Here is a 17,465-nt window from a genome sequence, read left to right as displayed (position 1 = left end):
GTATGTTGGGAGAAGTTCAGTGCAGTTTATTCCATTTAAAGGGACCCTTTTAGTAGTTGTTATTACAGCCAGCTAACCAATCAGAGCAGACTGGGCCCTGGTTTCAGACAGAGGGTGAAAAGAGGTAACGTAGCACAGGCAGTATGAGAAAAATAAAGAGCTTTTTGAACATTAAAGCATGGAGACATGTCCCAGTGAGCAGAGTAGAGCCCCTTTTTAAAAGGTGCATTGATTACTGCGGTTACTAGATCTCAACGAGAGAACCAGTGTGAGAGTGTTCGGAAGCAGGCAGGCTTTGTAAATGAATAACATGACATGGCTATTTCATTCAGACCTATGGACTGTAGCTTGTTGAGTAGGAATTTATGGTGGAGAGAGTATCAAAAACGTTCTAGAGGTGCAAGTGCAATAGCTTTTATGGATGGAGCAGACACTGTGATCGTGCAGAGGCTTCTAATATGTTTAGTAAGAATAGAATGGCTTTAATGTCACTGCGTACAACGAGATCTGTTAAGGGGAGGAAGATGGGGGAGTCACGTAGGAGGGGAGTGCATGCTAATTATTAGCCGACAGCATGTGTTGGGATGAACCCTAGCTCTTACGCATAATTCCAGAGCAAGCTAAAATTATCGCTACAGTCCACGTTGTGAGCTCTGCATGCAGATTGGAGCCAGGCAATTAAGGTGTCCTTCATCCTCGCATGCAGCACCGTTGAAGACTGCTGTCCAGGCTGCGTGGAGGCCAGGAAAGCAAGTGGGGAATAGCATGTAGGAAATGGCTTTGTCAGGGACAGCGTGTGATGAGTCAACACACCATTATAGTTGATGCTGTCCAATAATAAGCCATTGCAATCGTTACTTCTGGCATGTGCTCCTACACTATAGTTCTTAAGATGCAAGACGCATGACTTTATTCGGGTAAGAGACACGAGGCATCTGTTATCATGAACACAAGGACAGCTCCTCATCACTTTGCCCGGGTCTCAGTGGAGAGGGTGTAGATGCTGCATGTGCTAGTAGTCATCAGAGGGTATAACACAGAACGATTTAGTTGCAGAACCTACAATTAAAGATCACTCATTTCCACGACGCATCACTTTTTAAAAGGGCTGATGTAATGTGCTCTGTTGGATCGCAGGTTGGAAAGATTGAGAGTGCAGCCAAATTAATTTTCATTTAGTTTTAAGATGCGCCACATAGCCTTCATGCACACACACAGGCTTAGACTCAAACAAACACACACACATGCACAGTAACACACATGCATGCAGCTTTCTAGAAAAATGTGGCAATGGCAATAGTTAATGTTCAAATTTAAAGATCAACTTTCAAAAGATAAAATGATTCTGTTATCCCAAACATTTAGAGTTTGGAAAATCCTCCGAAATATACCAATCACGTTTATCTTGACCCTTTATTTTGCATTCTAGAAACAGCTTTCACAGGTGCACTGTGGGTATGCTCCTCGGTTTATTGGAGTCCTGTGAATTTTATGATCGCACATTCCCAAAGCATCCCCACCTGGTCTTTTCCAAAGCCGTATTAAAACGCTATTTCTTTCCCCATTATACCCCATCCTGACGTATCCACTAAACATGTCCAGGCAATCAAATAAAAAGTCTAGTAATCACCACAAGTGGAAATTGTCTCCCTCGAACCGTGTCTGTTCCTGCCTTTGTTTCTGGTTCAGAATACAAAGCATGGGTGGGTTTAGTTTTAAGGCTGCTTTGGGAACACATCAGTAGCCTTTTTCTTCCCATTCCAAAAAGAAGAAAGTCATAAACAGCAGGATCATAGTGAGAACGTAATTATGGGATACCGTCAGACTGGGATGCAATGAGCTGAAAATGATTGGAAAACTGCCGTCTGAAGGGAGTCCAACTCAAACACGTGCATGTGGAATGAACAAGGCCTGTTAGCCGTAATGTTTTACGACAGTAGATATTTAGTACATGGGGTGATGAAGTATGTTCTGGTATTAAACAACATTTATTGTCTGGTTACATGAGCTTCAGTGTTCATTGTTACGGGCTGGCCTACAAACGTGTGATCAATAACAATACATCTAAAGTTGACAACTCATTTCTTCATCTTAAAACCCAGATCAAGAAGTCTCAACATCTTCAATCCATTGCATCTTAAATCTCAAGGCTTATTGCAGGGGGGTCCAAATGCGGCCCGCAGGCCATCCAAGTTTAATGGAATATGGCCCACAAATTAAACGTCTGCTTGTCTTATTTTGTACTTCTCAAATATACATGTTCAGATATATTAATGAGCCCAATTTTCTAATAAATTCAGTCATTGAGAATTTAAAACATTTTCTAACAAATCTTATTTGATATAAAATGAAATGTAACCTTCACATTTACTATGAAGGCTTCTGTTTTAAGGAATGAGCTGCCAACACAATAAATGAAACCCTAAAGACAGACGGGATGTAGGCTGTGTTTTCCTTAAAGCATTCTTCACCTACATTTGATTTGTTTTGCTAACTTATAACTTAACTTAAGAGGCGATATCCACCTCTATAAGTGGGCCAGCTCTCCGTGTATTTTCTTTCTATATGTGGCCCTCGGTGAGAAACGTTTGGACACCCCTGGCTTAATGCCTCTGCAGATGTCCCTCTGTTGAGCATACTTGGTGTTCTTCCTGGGACTTCATCAGTGGAAAGTGTGAACAGTTTTAATGAGATTCTTCCACTAAAGTGTTGAACACCGGAGTCCCTCAGGGCTCTGTACTCGGACCCTTCCTGTTTACGTCATGCACCCATGACTGCAGCTCTCAACATGAAGAGAACTCCTGCAAAGTTTGCGGGTGACACTACCGTCATTGAGAGGGGATGGACAATCTTCCAGAGAGGTGCTCAGAGAAGGCCTTATTGCTGAATGTTAGGAAAACTAAAGAGCTGATTGTTGACTATAAAACAAATCCCAGCTGAAATACTTAAGGACACTTATAAAAGTGAGTATCCTTGCCAAATTGTTTTATATAAAAATATCTTGTTTATCTCAATGGAAAGCTGCTGACTGGAAACCTGGCATAGTTAATGCACAGGCCAGGACAGGAGGGCTCTTCAGCAAATGATTAAAGCTGCCCATGAATCATTGGTCTACCAAACGTGATATTTGCGGTAAACGTTGGCTGCGCAGAGGAACGGGATATTAAAAAAACTGAAGTTAAGTTGTTTAAACTAGGCTTTCACAAAAGGCCCATTCACAACACATGGCTGCAACATTGGGAACCACGTTGACCTGTTGGTAATCCCAACTTAAAGGCATTATAAACAGACGGCTATTTACACCTTTATTTTGTTTATTCCACATCCACTGATATTGATTATCATGCAGTCTGTATTTGTGTAGACTTAAACCCTGCCAGTCCTCCACTTCAATCATAACGACGCAGGAGTGGATATTTTTACGATTACTCTCTAGTGCATGGTTACCACCACATGAGACATGTACTGCCTAATGGAAGAACTGAGGTAATGGGTATTTCACCGGAGAAGCTCAGTGATCTGAAGCCAAGACATGCTGCCCACTTGGGATTCCTACATCTCTAACCTCCTGTTAAATGTTCAGTTAAATTAGCCTCAGGTTAGGGTAGCCTTGTGCACAGTGAAATCTTGGTAAATGTTAAATGGAGCCATGTAGGTGTGTGTGTTTCCTAGTTTCCATAAGCCAGGAGAGGCCGTGGTAACTTGTGCTCCCACTGTACATTCTTACACACTTTAGCATCATGTCTTGGGGACAGCTGCGTGGTGTTTTGGACCAAACATGATTTACAGTTGCAATAACGTAGTCCTTGTTTGGGAGATATGGGTCTGTAGGGCTTCCACATCTGCTCTCTACTTATCCAACTGAACACACACAGTCAGAGATTCCCACAGAGAAACTAACTGACTCCATTGATTATCTGTTGAGTGTCTTGTAGTTTTGCCATTACATTTGAATGGCTTAAGAGTTCAAGTTGTGCACCTCCAATGGTCTTGGTGGTTTGAAGTTAGTACGTCAGCACTTCTCTTGGTGTCTTCACTTTGAATCGTTGTGGTTTATTGCACTTTTTGTCAGTCACTTGGCATAAAAGCGTCAGCTAAATGTAACGTAATTATCTGATGAACTGCATCAGAAGGAGCCCGGCTCTCTAGTTGAATCGTCTACCACCATCGAAACTTCAGCTAAAAAAGATTATGCATCAGTCAGTAATGATGTGTCTGTAATTCAGAATGAAATATAACACAACCACACATTTCAAGGCAATGATGGCTTCCTTAAGTGTAAACCATATATGATTTCAGTGTAGGGCGTAGAGCTTAGGATTCCTCACAAAACTCCAACTACACAAACAAAAGACCTTAAGGGAGGTAAGGCGATCACACAAACATGCTTTCAAACCCATTCATGTAAATGCACCCTTCTTCAACACATAACCACTAACCACTCTGGACTCTCTGTGATAATGAAGCTAGCGTTATGCTTAATTTAAACGCACAGGATCATGCAGAAAGGCACACCCAGCCGCTGTAGCGTTCAATTCAGAATAGTCTGTGTGGTTGAGTGCGAGTCTGAGAAGCCTTTTGTCTCGCTTGAACATGAGCAATATGATTCATCCTCGTTTTGGTGTGAGTGTATGGAAAGCTGTTAGCCAGCAAACTGTTGATTTGTTAGATCACTGCTCAGCTTGTGTTGCCTGCCAGCTCAACTAAGGAGCTGTCTACGAACAGAACCCTCTGGACTGGAGTACAGCTGTATCCCTGGAAAACCTGCCAAATGAAACATGTACTCTAAATGAAGATGTCTTCGTAACCCCTAGTGCAGAAACCTTTGGATAAGTGACACATTACGGTAGAGAATCAGTCAAGACATGCGAGGGAAGACCGAGAAGGGTTTGACATGCAACAGGTCCCTGATCCGATTAGTCGGAGGTTTGGGCTGTAGTTATGGGATTCAGATTCACTATTTAGATAATGTAATTTGGTAATTTGTTTGCAAATCTGTGCGGTTTTTGGGGGGGTTTTAACGATAATATGTTGGAGATTGGTGTGCAACATCCCATACTGTGTTTATAGTCTGGTTCACCCCAGTGAGGCTCAGAGTGAGTTTCCAGTCTGGTATTTAGTAACTGTTTATACACAGTAATTAGGACAAATTATAGGAAAGTGTGAGGCTAAAGTGATGTTTTCCAGGTTTATATTGCAACACGATACACTTGATGTTGTTTCCCCTCCTGTTCTGGGATTAGTTGCCAGAAATCAGACATGCAATCCCTTCAACATGGATTACTTTTCACACACACGTGGTTTAAATAGACATGGCTTGGATGTACGCTATTATACAAATATCTACCTGTATGACGAACAAGCTTTCTCTGTTAAGTCTTACGTTACTGATCATGAACGCCGCAGTGTGTAACAATAACAAAGTCGGTCAGTTTGTGCGTAACGTCTCCCAAATCCAGATGTTCTGTCATTATAACGAATGGGTGTGTTTGCATGTGATTCATTTCTCTCGTCATTACAACATCATTGCATAAGTGAGCAAAAGCAAAGCTGGTGTCAGGACTGGGATTCTGAAGGATTTGCCCGTCTTGTCTCCTGCAGGGATCTACCTGTTGGACATGATCTACATCGACTCGGCCTATCCTGCGTCAGACAGCATCATCGAGACGGAGCAGCGGACCAATCAGATGAACAACCTCCTGAGAGTCATCTCCGACCTGCAGATGTCCTGCAACTATGGTAAGAATCTGTTTGCACTGGAGACTGCAGTGTGATGGGGATACACAACCTGTCTTTTACTACTGTTAGGATACTGGAAGTCTGCGAGTAAGGATCACAACGACTTCTTTCCCATGTCATCATGTTTCAGTTATTTAATGCAGCGTTTTGTACATACTACTGAACCATCAGTAGTCTCGCACGTCCTACTTCTGCAGCAGGAACTTCCTCAGTTGTCATCCTGAGACCTAACTAACAGATTGTGATGAACAGGAGATCCAGTAGTCCCATATTTAAAAAAAAAGATCATGCATTTCAGATTTAAAATAGGCTTTTTGATTCAACTCACACACACCTTGTAGCGCAGTCATGCCAGTAACACGTGCACGTTACTTTTCCCGTACATCAAAACTATTAAAACTATACCTTTTTCAATGGGTGCTTCTTCTGTTGAAGGCCCGATGAATAGAGCTGGTAAAAGCACTGAATGAGCAGCATTGGAGTCGCTCCATATCCCAATCGTTATCAGCAGAGGTCTCCTCCTCTCCAAAACAAGCAGACAGTGTTTTAGGCTGGATAAAAACACACAATAGTGCAGTTTCTTGTTACAAATCTGAGTTAACACTGGCCATATGGGCTACAAGCTAAGGACTGTGTTTACTCAGCCTGTTTCAAGATGTCCGATGACTCAAATCTGGTTAAAACATTCGGTTCAAAACCACTAAATGTCACATAACACGGTCCTTATTTCACTTTTCCCTTCATTACATTTGTATTCACTACATTCCACTTGTAGTTGTACATGTCTGTCCATCATCACCGAGTCAGTGTTTGTGCATTCACATTTTCCTATTTTCATATAATGTGTGATTCCTTTGCAAATGACATACCCCACCCTGCTCAGATTGAGTGTTTTATCCGCAGTTCTCCTCACCTTTGCTCCTTCAGATTACTTGGTGACTCTGCCTCACGTCCAGAAGTACCTGCTGTCAGTCCGCTACATCGAGGAGCTCCAGAAGTTTGTGGAGGACGACAACTTCAAGTAAGTTCCAGATCACCAAGACATCACCTACAAATTATACGTTGACTAGACACACACAAGCTTTCCTGCAGCACGTGGAGGTGGGCGTGGAATTGACGGGGGGGTCAATGCACAGGAGGCATCTTGAGCTTCTCCACAGGGGGTCATCCATCCGGAACCGGTGACTTTTTTCAGTCAGTGTCTCAGATCCCTCCGCTCAAATTACATCTGAGTGACAGTTTTGATTTAGAACGTTCAGGGTGGGATATCGCTTCAGGGTATATATTTTTTCTTAGTAGCATCTTTTAGCAGCATGTAGAATCAGGTGGGACACGCAGTCTGCTGGTCGGGTTTATTAGTGAGTCGGAATTAAGAGACTTTCATTTGGATGAAAGTGGATAAGTGGTTTCTGTTGGCCGACTTGAAGCATGATTACAAAATCTTGGAGATGAGAAATAAGACATCCCTCCTCTCTCAAATTAAATGTAGAATAAATAGCACCTGAAATAAACCCTCACACAAATCAGTACTCGCTAGTTTTATTCACACAACCTGACTCAGTCTTGTGTTTCTAGTGCTTTCTGGTGCTGACTTTTGACTCTTCCTCAAATGTTCTTCATCCTTTTTTGTCATAAAAGGCACGTACATTACGTAGAGAAGTGAGGAAAAAGCTGATATGTTTCAGACACATTTTAGCATGTATTAACTGCTTTGGTTTCGGTAGTCTCTCTGTCCCACTATAACCAGTCCTTGTGTACGACAACAGTAAAACGGTCTGTAATGGGCTTTGTGAAATCTTCAGATACACTGACTGTCGTGGCTTCCTTCACTCTTTTTATTTCAAGCCACTAGACGCGTTTTCCTTTCCTTGTATTGATTATTTATTTGTATTTACGGGCGCCTTTCAAAGCTCTCAAGGACACCTTACAGAGTATAATTAAAAACCAGCCACAGAGAAGGTCAAACAGTAATTCCAGACGTAAAAACAACGATCAGTTTAGAGGAATTATGACATAGAATAGGCCGGTTTAAAAAGGTGGGTTTTCCGGCAGGATTTGGAGGTGGAGAGTGAGTCCATATTGCGGGTGTCTTGTGGGAGAGAGTTCCAGAGACGGGGGGGCCGAGGCTGAAGTCCTCTTGACTCCATGGTGGTCAAGCGGGCAGAAGGTACGGTGAGTTGGAAGGCAGAGGAGGATCGGTGAGCACGAGAGGGAGTGTAGGTGTGAAGGAGTTCAGAGAGATATGGAGGTGCAAGAGTGTGAAGGGCCTGTTTGTTTTACTCTCATTTGTGTTGACTTGTTTTTGGCCTCAGGTGGGGGGGATATTGCTGATGTTTGCTCAAAATAAAATAACAACCTTTTCAAAACAGATATCAAAGATAACAGGCCTTTACAATAATCACACAAATCAAAGAAGCAAAACTCTACTTCCTTCCTTCCTTCCTTCCTTCCTTCCTTCCTTCCTTCCTTCCTTCCTTCCTTCCTTCCTTCCTTCCTTCCTTCCTTCCTTCCTTCCTTCCTTCCTTCCTTCCTTCCTTCCTTCCTTCCTTCCTTCCTTTCTTTCTTTCTTTGTACTCAAAGCAGGGGTGTCCAAACTTTTTTCACAGAGGGCCACATACAGAAAAATATACGGAGAGCTGGCCCACTTATAGAGGTGAATATTGCCTCATAAGTTAAGTTATAAGTTAGCAAAACAAATCAAATGTAGGTGAAGAATGCTTTAAGGAAAGAACAGCCTACCTCCCGTCTCTCTTTAGGCTTCATTTATTTTGTTGGCAGCTCATTCCTTAAAACAGAAGCCTCAGATTGCTGATAATAAGAGTAAATATGAAGGTTACATTTCAAAATAAGTTATTGTTAACTAAGATTAGTTAGAAAATGTTTTAAATTCTAAATGACTGAATTTATTTGAATTGGGCTCATTAATATATTTGAACATGTATATTTGAGAAGTACAATATAAGACAAGCAGAAGTTTAATTTGTGGGCCATATTCCATTATACTTTCAGAATTTGCAGAGGGCCGATTCAAAATGGCCCCCGGGCCGTAGTTTGGACACCCCTGACTTAAAGGATAGTATAACTGAAACGTATCCAGGAGGTCTGGCACCGCTGGGATTCTAGTCCTTTATACTTTTTGGACTACAGACGTCACCACGAGGTGGCCTTTTTTATAAAATCAAAATGCTGGCTCGAACACTGACATGATTCAGACTACTTTCTGCATCAGTATTCAAACAGCTGGAGTTGATATCAAGGCAGTGAGTGTGATGACCGTCTTTGTGTTGCAGGCTGTCTCTAAAGATCGAACCTGGCAACAGCTCCCCTCGCATCGCTTCTTCTAAAGAAGACCTGGCAGGTAAGACACACACTGAGGAAAAACTCTGCGGTTGTTAAATACCAGGTGACTATTAAGATTGATTACACATGTTGCATAAGTTTTAGAGATAAACTGTAGCAGACAGAAGGCTTACCTAAAGGCCAGGTAACAAGCGGCCTAAACATGTAACACAAGCAGAAACAACACAGACACAACACCAGAGTGAAAAACAAACTCTCAGGCTGTTGAATTGAATCCACATTCCCCCGACATGTGAGAGGAGAAAACCATAAACGATCGCAGCTGACCGCAGCTAAACCCAGGCTCACAGCAGCAATATTTCATCATCTTAGCTGGGTGGAGGGGGGTGTCCAGTGAAGCTTTCTAGCCCTGAGGAACTGTAAATCTTATCCAGGGCTTGATCAAAGTCCAGTTAATAATACAGATACTGAAGAGGCTGGTTTGGATGAGTGTCAGGTGTGAGTATGGACTGATATCGGACATTGTGATCAGAGTTTAGGATGCTACAGAAGTGTGCACTGAGGATCCCTCTCCTCTCTGATAACAGCGGTCTCAGTTGTTGGATACGGGAGAAATCAGCAGAGGTGGAAGACAAATTAAGATGCTTATCAGTGGAGCAAAATGACAGTATTTCCCTTTTTAAATGAACTGGAGTAGAAGTATAAAGTAGCTCTAAATGGAAATACTTACTTAAATGCAGTACCTGAGTCAATGTACTTCCCGCCTCCTGGTTCCAGTAACAGGGACATGTCCAGTTTAGATTTCTGCAGAGTGTGCAGAGTGCCAGCTTTAGCCACCGTAAAGCAGCGTGAGTCTTTTAACGAGCCGATACTGATTTAAGGCGATTTTTTTGAGGCAGGGGAACACATTTTCGTGGGTTCCTGTAATCCCACTTCACCCCATATGTGTCGTGATTACCCAAAATTGCAGAGGAGTAAACTTTTTCCTCTTGTTTGTTGGAAAAGATTCTAAACAGAGAACATTCCTTAGCGCATTATCAGTTTCCCCAGAAACGTAGCCAGCAGACACAATCATATGCAGCTGTGTGTGTGTGTGTGTGTGTGTGTGTGTGTGTGTGTGTGTGTGTGTGTGTGTGTGTGTGTGTGTGTGTGTGTGTGTGTGTGTGTGTGTGTGTGTGTGTGTGTGTGTGTGTGTGTGTGTGTGTGTGTGTGTGTGTGTGTGTGTGTGTGTGTGTGTGTGTGTGTGTGTGTGTGTGTGTGTGTGTGTGTGTGTGTGTGTGTGTGTGTGTGTGTGTGTGTCCACCCACTACAGGGTCTGAGCTTTTCTTAGTGCAGCTCTTCCTAGTCTACATGAGGCTCGTAAAAAAAACGTGATATAATTTATGACAATTATCACCTGTCAAGTCTAAAATGTTCCTTGCATGCCACACACACACACACACACACACACACACACACACACAGTCTCGTCAGTGTGATTTGTCTGTGTGTTTCAGGTCTGTCTGACGTGTCGACCTCTATGAGGTACAGCCGGCGGCCCACCTGCCCCGACACCTCCGTGGGGCTTCGGATCCCCACCCCTCCTCCCTCTCACCACAGGAAGAGCCACAGCCTGGGGAACAAGTGAGTTAAAAGCGGGACGGCATTCATACGACACCTATCTCACCTCGTGTTGAAGTGTTTAATACGGGAAAGGGACAGAACACCAACTCTCTGTGCTTTAAAACATGTATTTTTATTTGAATTAAAGGTACATTTAAACAATTTTATGCTTAGAAATAGTTACTTATTCACACAGAACTGCAGAAAAATACATAAAAAAGGTGAAAAATGCATCAAAAATGACAGTATATACTATACCTATACAACATTTCCAGGAGTACAAGATACTTCAGTAAAACAAAGAGCATCTCCTCTACCTCTACAGTGTTTATACAGTAACTATTGATTCTGTTCGTGCTGTAAATACCCAAGGTGTTTATATCCGTCATATTTATATACTTTTTAGCACTTCTGGTGAGATGCAAACTGCATTTCATTGCCCCAGTACTCACCATGGAGTGGAACTAATGGAATAAATCTGAAAAAGTGAAAGGAAAACAAGATGTGTGTGTGTGTGTGTGTGTGTGTGTGTGTGTGTGTGTGTGTGTGTGTGTGTGTGTGTGTGTGTGTGTGTGTGTGTGTGTGTGTGTGTGTGTGTCTGTGTCTGTGTGTGTGTGTGTGTGTGTGTGTCTGTGTCTGTGTGTGTGTGTGTGTGTGTGTGTCCCCACAGCATGATGTGTCAGTACGGCATGTCAGAGAGCAGGAGCGCCACGTTCCCCATCGAGAAAGCCCGCCACCTGCTGGACGACAGCTTCCTGGAGTCTAACAGCCCGGCCAGGAACGACCCCCACAGCACGTCTGTGTCCAACGGCCTGTCCATGGGTACGCAGATACTCACTGCGGTTATCATATGCATCACAGCTTCCTCACTCTCACACAGTTACACAAATGCCTCTTGTGTTTATCTCACAAACACGAGACCTAAAGATGAAACTTGTCCCGTGTGTTTGTTAATAACAGGCAGCAGTGAAAGCTCTTTTGGGGAGGAGCTGTCCCCTGGAATGGAGAGGTGAGAGCAAAACATCCCATACATGAACTTTAATCCATCTTTTAAATGACATTAAAGCATCAAGTGGTTAATTTAACCCTTTAGATAACACATCAAGAACAAACCAATCGCTTCCTCTCACTTTATTCATCGAGAAGTGTACCTCTGTGTGTTTGTGTAGTATATTCATATGGTATCAAAGCTTTGACTAACATCTATTAAGGAACTGAGACTGTATCTCCCACTAAGAACATCGAATACACGTTTCATTTATCTATTGTTCAAAGTCCAGCTGTGATTGGACAGTCTGATCTGGCTTGTATCTCAGTGATGTGCATGATTTGTTTGGTTGTTTGACACTAAGTAGTTCTGATAATAGTCTGTGACGATGTGTCCAACAGGGGCCGCATGTACGCCACACTGGGCCCCAACTGGAGGGTCCCTCTCCGCAACTCCCCCCGGAGCCGCAGCTATGTTTACAGGTACAGTGAGAGGGAGAGGGAGGGTTCAATTCCTCCTTTTAAATGAGGATAAACTCATCTTTATGGCACGATAAGAGTCAGACTCCTTACCAGCTGAGGGTACATGAGGAACTAGTGCTCTCTAAGTTGTCCTTTCACCAAGAAATGAAATGTGAAGCTTTGTTTTAAGCAATAAATACATTTGAACTTAATGTAGATGACTTATTGTTACCATGCCTTATGGTACGATGAAATGTAGCGCCCTCTGCAGGTTATCTTTAGTCCTATCTCAGTTGTGGGTAGGCGGTAACTAATCTATAACTCAGACTGGAGTCGATACAAATGTTTTAGATTGACTATATGTACGAAGGAACCTGCTCCTCCTTTTTCTTCCATGGTTATCTGTACCAAGACTTCCTGGATCCTTCCATTTGATGCTACAGAAACAGGAATCTGTCTCCGCTGCTTCTTATGTTGCTTCTTCTTCTTCTTCTCCTCCTCCTCCTCCTCCTCCTCCTCCTCCTCCTCCTCCTCCTCCTCCTTCTTCTTCTTCTCCTTCCCCACACCGTCAGCTCCTCTGCTGCCAACTCCTGCTACGGCTGCAGTGAGGAGGACAATGTGACCGTTGAGGGACCGCTGCGGAGGAAAACCCTGCTGAAGGAGGGACGCAAACCCAAGGTGCATCTTATGTCACTGAGGTTTACGCTCCTGGTTTCCTCTCGTTTGTATTGATTTGAACAAGGACCATGCAAACATTAATCTCAGAAAAGAGAAGAGATGATTTATGTCAGATTTTAGATAACATGTGTGCGTTTAGTGCAGATCTAGAGTTTCTGCAACTCTGCACATTGGAGCTGAAAAAAGCTCCTCAATGGTAGCACTGTAAATAACCCTAAATACCAATCAAACTTTTGAAAGCAGAACCAGAGTTTCAAAACAGTTTGTATTTGGACAGTATGTTGCAGTGATGGTGTTGTAAAGACTTCTTTATGGAGAACCTCAATTGGTCTTAGTACCTGAGACTATACGGTGGACCACGTGCACATGCCTCACAATGATACACTTCCTTTGTTGCAGCTGTCCTCGTGGACCAGATTCTGGATCATTCTGTCTGGATCAACTCTGACCTTCTACGGGGCCAAAGCTCTGAGGGCCTCTGAGAGAAAGCATGTGAGTGTGCAGCTTAAATAACTGAAAACTGTTCAGACTTCATGATGGGAACTGCACATTTCCACTAGTGCTGTAGTCTTTTGGCTTGCTATACATCGTTAATAACCACATGTATAGATGTAGAGGTTCCTCTTCATCATTAACTCCTCCCCATTAACCCCTCCCCATTAACCCCTCCCCATTAACCCCTCCCCATTAACCTCTCCCCATTAACTCCAGTTCAGTGCGTGTCGTTTTGACTCCTCTCCTCTCCTGTCTTTGCCCCAGTATAAGTCCAGCCCCTGTAAGAAGGTGTGTGTGACGGGATGGATGGTGGTGCTGCCAGACAACCCGGCCAGACCCAACATCTTCCAGCTGAACGACCCTGACAAAGGTAACCCCCCCCCCCTCCGTAAAGCTCCTGCTCCTTCCTGTGTCCATCGTTTTAAACTCACAGAGAGCCACTCGTGTCTCCTCACAGGAAATGTTTACAAGTTCCAGACCGGATCGAGGTTCTCAGCCATCATCTGGCACAAAAACCTGGAGGAGGCGTGTCGGAGCAGCAGACCTCAGGTAGAACACACACACACACACACACACACACACACACACATAATTACAAGCTGAGGTTTTCATAAGACGAGAGATAAACAGGGTTGTGAGACCGGTTGCTTGCCAAATAGTGAGCCCACATGTATCTGTACTGCTAAGCCTTATATTGGATACTTAGCTTAAGAGATGCCAAGAAACATCAAGATGGATGAGGGGGGGGGAATCAACTCAGTGAACAACAAATACCGAGGATGCTGGCTGATGAAGAAGAGGAAGGAAGCTAGGTAGCCAATATAAGGCTTAGTCATGTTGCCAAATAGTGAGCCTGTGTTGCTGTATGGAAACTGTTAGAACTGGTTTATAAATGGGTTCTTAATGATTAATACAGTGTTTACATCCTAATTAATAACCTAATTATAAACCCTTTATGAATCCTTTATAAGTCTTATTGTAAAGTGGTGCCATAGTGTTTGATATACTCATCATTTCAAAGACTCAAGCTCAACGTATGTGTCTTATTGGACCTTCACAAGGCGACAGTTGCAGTGCAGACGGCAAATTACGTCGTACTTCTTTAGCAAATTCTTGCAATTAAGATAAGAATAATCCAAGGGTAAGGCCTGAAATATAAAGGTGTCAGTCATCCTATTTCACTATCTCAGCAATATTCCTTTTGTGCTTTGCTGTTGTCCGACGTCGCTTCATGGGTTTTTAAAAAGTACCAAGAAAAATAATTGGTAACGTCAATACGATGGATTTCAAAAGTGATTACAAATAGACCCTTGGGTTTCCGTACCCGTCCCTACTGACAGCAGGCTGAACCAAAACCAATCAAATCAGAGCTAAAAGGAGAGTGAATACACTTCGATCATGTCTCTGTGTCTGCTGAATCTGTAAGCCTGTTTTCTGTTGTTATTCAGAAGAGGCTTATACTTCCAAATTGGAAAGTGGAGTTTTCTGATGCACATTTTGCCCCCAGTCTGATGCCCCCCCGACTTGATTTCCTGATGGATTTTTGTATTCTTATTTCCGGTAGTAGCACTCTTGCCGGTCTGAGCTAGTCTGCTCATGGTTAATAGCACTTACTGTAAGTTGCTTTGGATTGAATCATCAGGAACATGAAATAAAACAAAGTAGAAATGTTGTTGTTGTTTTCCAATTCTTCTTCTTCTTCTTGTTGCTTAATATTAGTCCTCTTCCTCCCACAGATACCAGCAAACCTCATGTCATTTGAATGAGAGCGGACTCCAACCAGCGGGACGTTAATGTGCCAAACTCAAGGGTTCGGGAAGCAGAGGCTCAGACGTGGAGCCCGGTGGGAGCGGGATGAAGAAGCTCTTTATTCTGGATGAGTGACGCCAACACACCTGCTTTTTCTTTCCTCACCAGGACTCGATTAAATGTGAACTGTGGAGAAAAAAAAATCGGTTAATGGAAGATTTTGTGATGCTGCTTAAAACATGTGAACAGGATTTTTGGCCCATGTTGGGTTTCTGTTTGGGGGAATGACACAGTGTTAGGATTTGAAGACCAGTGCGATACAGCCTCTACATGGAGCGTGAAGGTTTGAACCCTTACCACTTTTAATCCCGTGGTTAAATTTGTTTCTGCATTTCATCGTACCGGGAAAAGACTCCCAACTTGTGAACCAACGGAGAAAATGAGATGAGTCTCCTGTGACATCCAGCTGGACTGAACATGCTCCAAAACCATCAAATTAGTTGTAAATAAACACAAGGGAAGCATGAAGTCCGCTCACCCCTCGCTACCTCAGCTGGTAGTCCTCCTCCCGGTGTTTGCAGACACTTCCAACAAGGTTTACAAATAACAACGATTCTCATTTTCTACAGAACAAATCTGAGAGGTGATAATTACAATCAGAAGCCAAACAGAGAAGGCCGCCGGCTGTTTCTGCGCCAAAGCAGCGGCTGGAGGGAATAAAAAAAGCAATGAAGTGCAACACTGTCAACAAACAAGGGGTGTAAATACAGTTTTTATTTCTAAGGAGTTTATTTTTGGACAGTTGGACATAAAAGGGAAACATTATTATATCTGATTCGCCAATCTGACACTTAGTTTGACTCTCAAAATGAAGAAATGAGGGACTTTGACTTTAAAGGATAATTATTCATCACAACTTGGATTTGGCTTTGTTTTGAGGAAGTTTGGACTTGGCTAGTCGCTCCAACACATTGTAAGTGATAGACAAAAGGGGCGGGACATCTCTAAGCAGATGGACCAATCACAACAGAGCCGGCCAGCCAACCAATCAGAGCAGACTGGACTCTGGTTTCAGACAGAGGGTGAAAAGAGGTGCTGCAGCACAGGCAGTATGAGAAACATAAAGAGCTTTTTGAACATTAGAGCATGGAAGACAAAGTAGAAACACAGAATACTGATATGACCCTGAAAATCAGCAGAATAAAGCCCCCTTTTTTTCCCTGTAAAACAAGGAATTTACCAACATTTAAGGGGGTCATTCTGACTTAAAAGCGTTCCAGATAGATCCCAAAGATTCCAGTTGTGATCAACCTGAATTGTCCTTCAAGAGTAAGAAACATTTCAACGGAGCAGAACTAATTCATGCCACATCTCTAATGTTTCCCCGTTGTAAACCACAGAAACTGTCAGTCATTTATTTAAGATATTGCATAAAGTGGCAAACAGAAGATTGAGAAACAGTAACGAAACAATTACAGTACTTGTCAAGTGTAATCATGTTGTGAAGAATTTCATAATTTGGATGTTGTTTTTCATTCATGTATTGTCCTTGACTTAAAAAAACACAAAAAAATGCGGACTATTTTTAACATTTCTTCGACTAGTCCAGATGTCGTGTGTCTGCCGAGGAATGAAAGCTCTTACTTATTAAGAGGAACCACAGCTGTGATTTAAAAAAAAACAACATTTAATACAAGTCATATCATTTAGCTTTCCCATTCAGGAGTAGGGAAATCAATTAGCAGACGGCTGCGTCGCGTATTTTGATTTATCTGAGTGTGTAAGGAAGGATAACTGCAGAAAAAATGGAATTGCGTAACTCCAAAAAGAAACCAGTGTCTGCTGGGGAGAAACCTTCCCACCACAGCACATTCCCTCTTATTGTGAAAGTAGAATATCATTTGCATCAGGCGTTCCTCTCCTGGTAAATAGAGCATAACGTGCACACTGTGCAGTCATCACCTGTGAATTACTGAGCCTGTGTTCTGGGTTTTTATTAGTATTAAGTATTGTACTATTTTATTCCTGCAGGAGAACGAGCTGTACTGCATCGATGGATATTACTGCATTACTTTTACGATGAGTGTAAACGAACATGTTGCTTTCATGTCACTTTGCTGTTGCTGTACACTTTATTCAACGTTTTTTATTTCACATGCTATTTGAAGGCTTCGACTTCAGTAAATATGTATCATTAAAGAAACGGTTGAACATGTTGGGGTCGGAGCTTATGTTTGGTTCATATCTTCACATCTGTCCAGTCTAGACCTCAAGTAGGTTTGGCTTTTTCCTCAAATTATGACTGAGGTTTGGTGTACAATTTTAGGATGAACGCATCCAAAGGTGTGGGCTTCTGTTTCCGAAGTGGGAAAGTAAATAAGACTTAAATTCTATAGGGAGTAAAATATGCATGTCAGGACTTTACCCACAGGTGTCCGGAGAACAGCTGGGAG

At 42.7% G+C, this 17,465-nt stretch overlaps 1 protein-coding gene across 1 annotated transcript in view; it reads left to right on the top strand.

Annotated features, from left to right (window-relative positions):
* The window catches only part of LOC134868445 (ras-specific guanine nucleotide-releasing factor RalGPS1-like), a 44,651-nt gene extending 27,424 nt beyond the window's left edge, over window positions 1-17,227 (top strand). Inside the window, exons 9-20 of the mRNA XM_063889583.1 lie at window positions 5,602-5,739; window positions 6,667-6,760; window positions 9,030-9,097; window positions 10,536-10,662; window positions 11,312-11,463; window positions 11,602-11,650; window positions 12,031-12,111; window positions 12,663-12,768; window positions 13,168-13,260; window positions 13,528-13,633; window positions 13,721-13,812; window positions 15,000-17,227. Coding sequence (XP_063745653.1) covers window positions 5,602-5,739; window positions 6,667-6,760; window positions 9,030-9,097; window positions 10,536-10,662; window positions 11,312-11,463; window positions 11,602-11,650; window positions 12,031-12,111; window positions 12,663-12,768; window positions 13,168-13,260; window positions 13,528-13,633; window positions 13,721-13,812; window positions 15,000-15,029 — 1,136 coding nt within the window. The 3' untranslated portion in view covers window positions 15,030-17,227. The remainder of the gene's footprint in view (window positions 1-5,601; window positions 5,740-6,666; window positions 6,761-9,029; window positions 9,098-10,535; window positions 10,663-11,311; window positions 11,464-11,601; window positions 11,651-12,030; window positions 12,112-12,662; window positions 12,769-13,167; window positions 13,261-13,527; window positions 13,634-13,720; window positions 13,813-14,999) is intronic.
* Window positions 17,228-17,465: the final 238 nt, after the last annotated feature.

Source organism: Eleginops maclovinus, chromosome 8 (genome assembly GCF_036324505.1).
Source record: "Eleginops maclovinus isolate JMC-PN-2008 ecotype Puerto Natales chromosome 8, JC_Emac_rtc_rv5, whole genome shotgun sequence".
Classification (NCBI taxonomy): Eukaryota; Metazoa; Chordata; class Actinopteri; order Perciformes; family Eleginopidae; genus Eleginops; species Eleginops maclovinus.
Note: the sequence above shows the minus strand (reverse complement) of the source record. Positions and strands in the feature narration are given on the sequence as shown.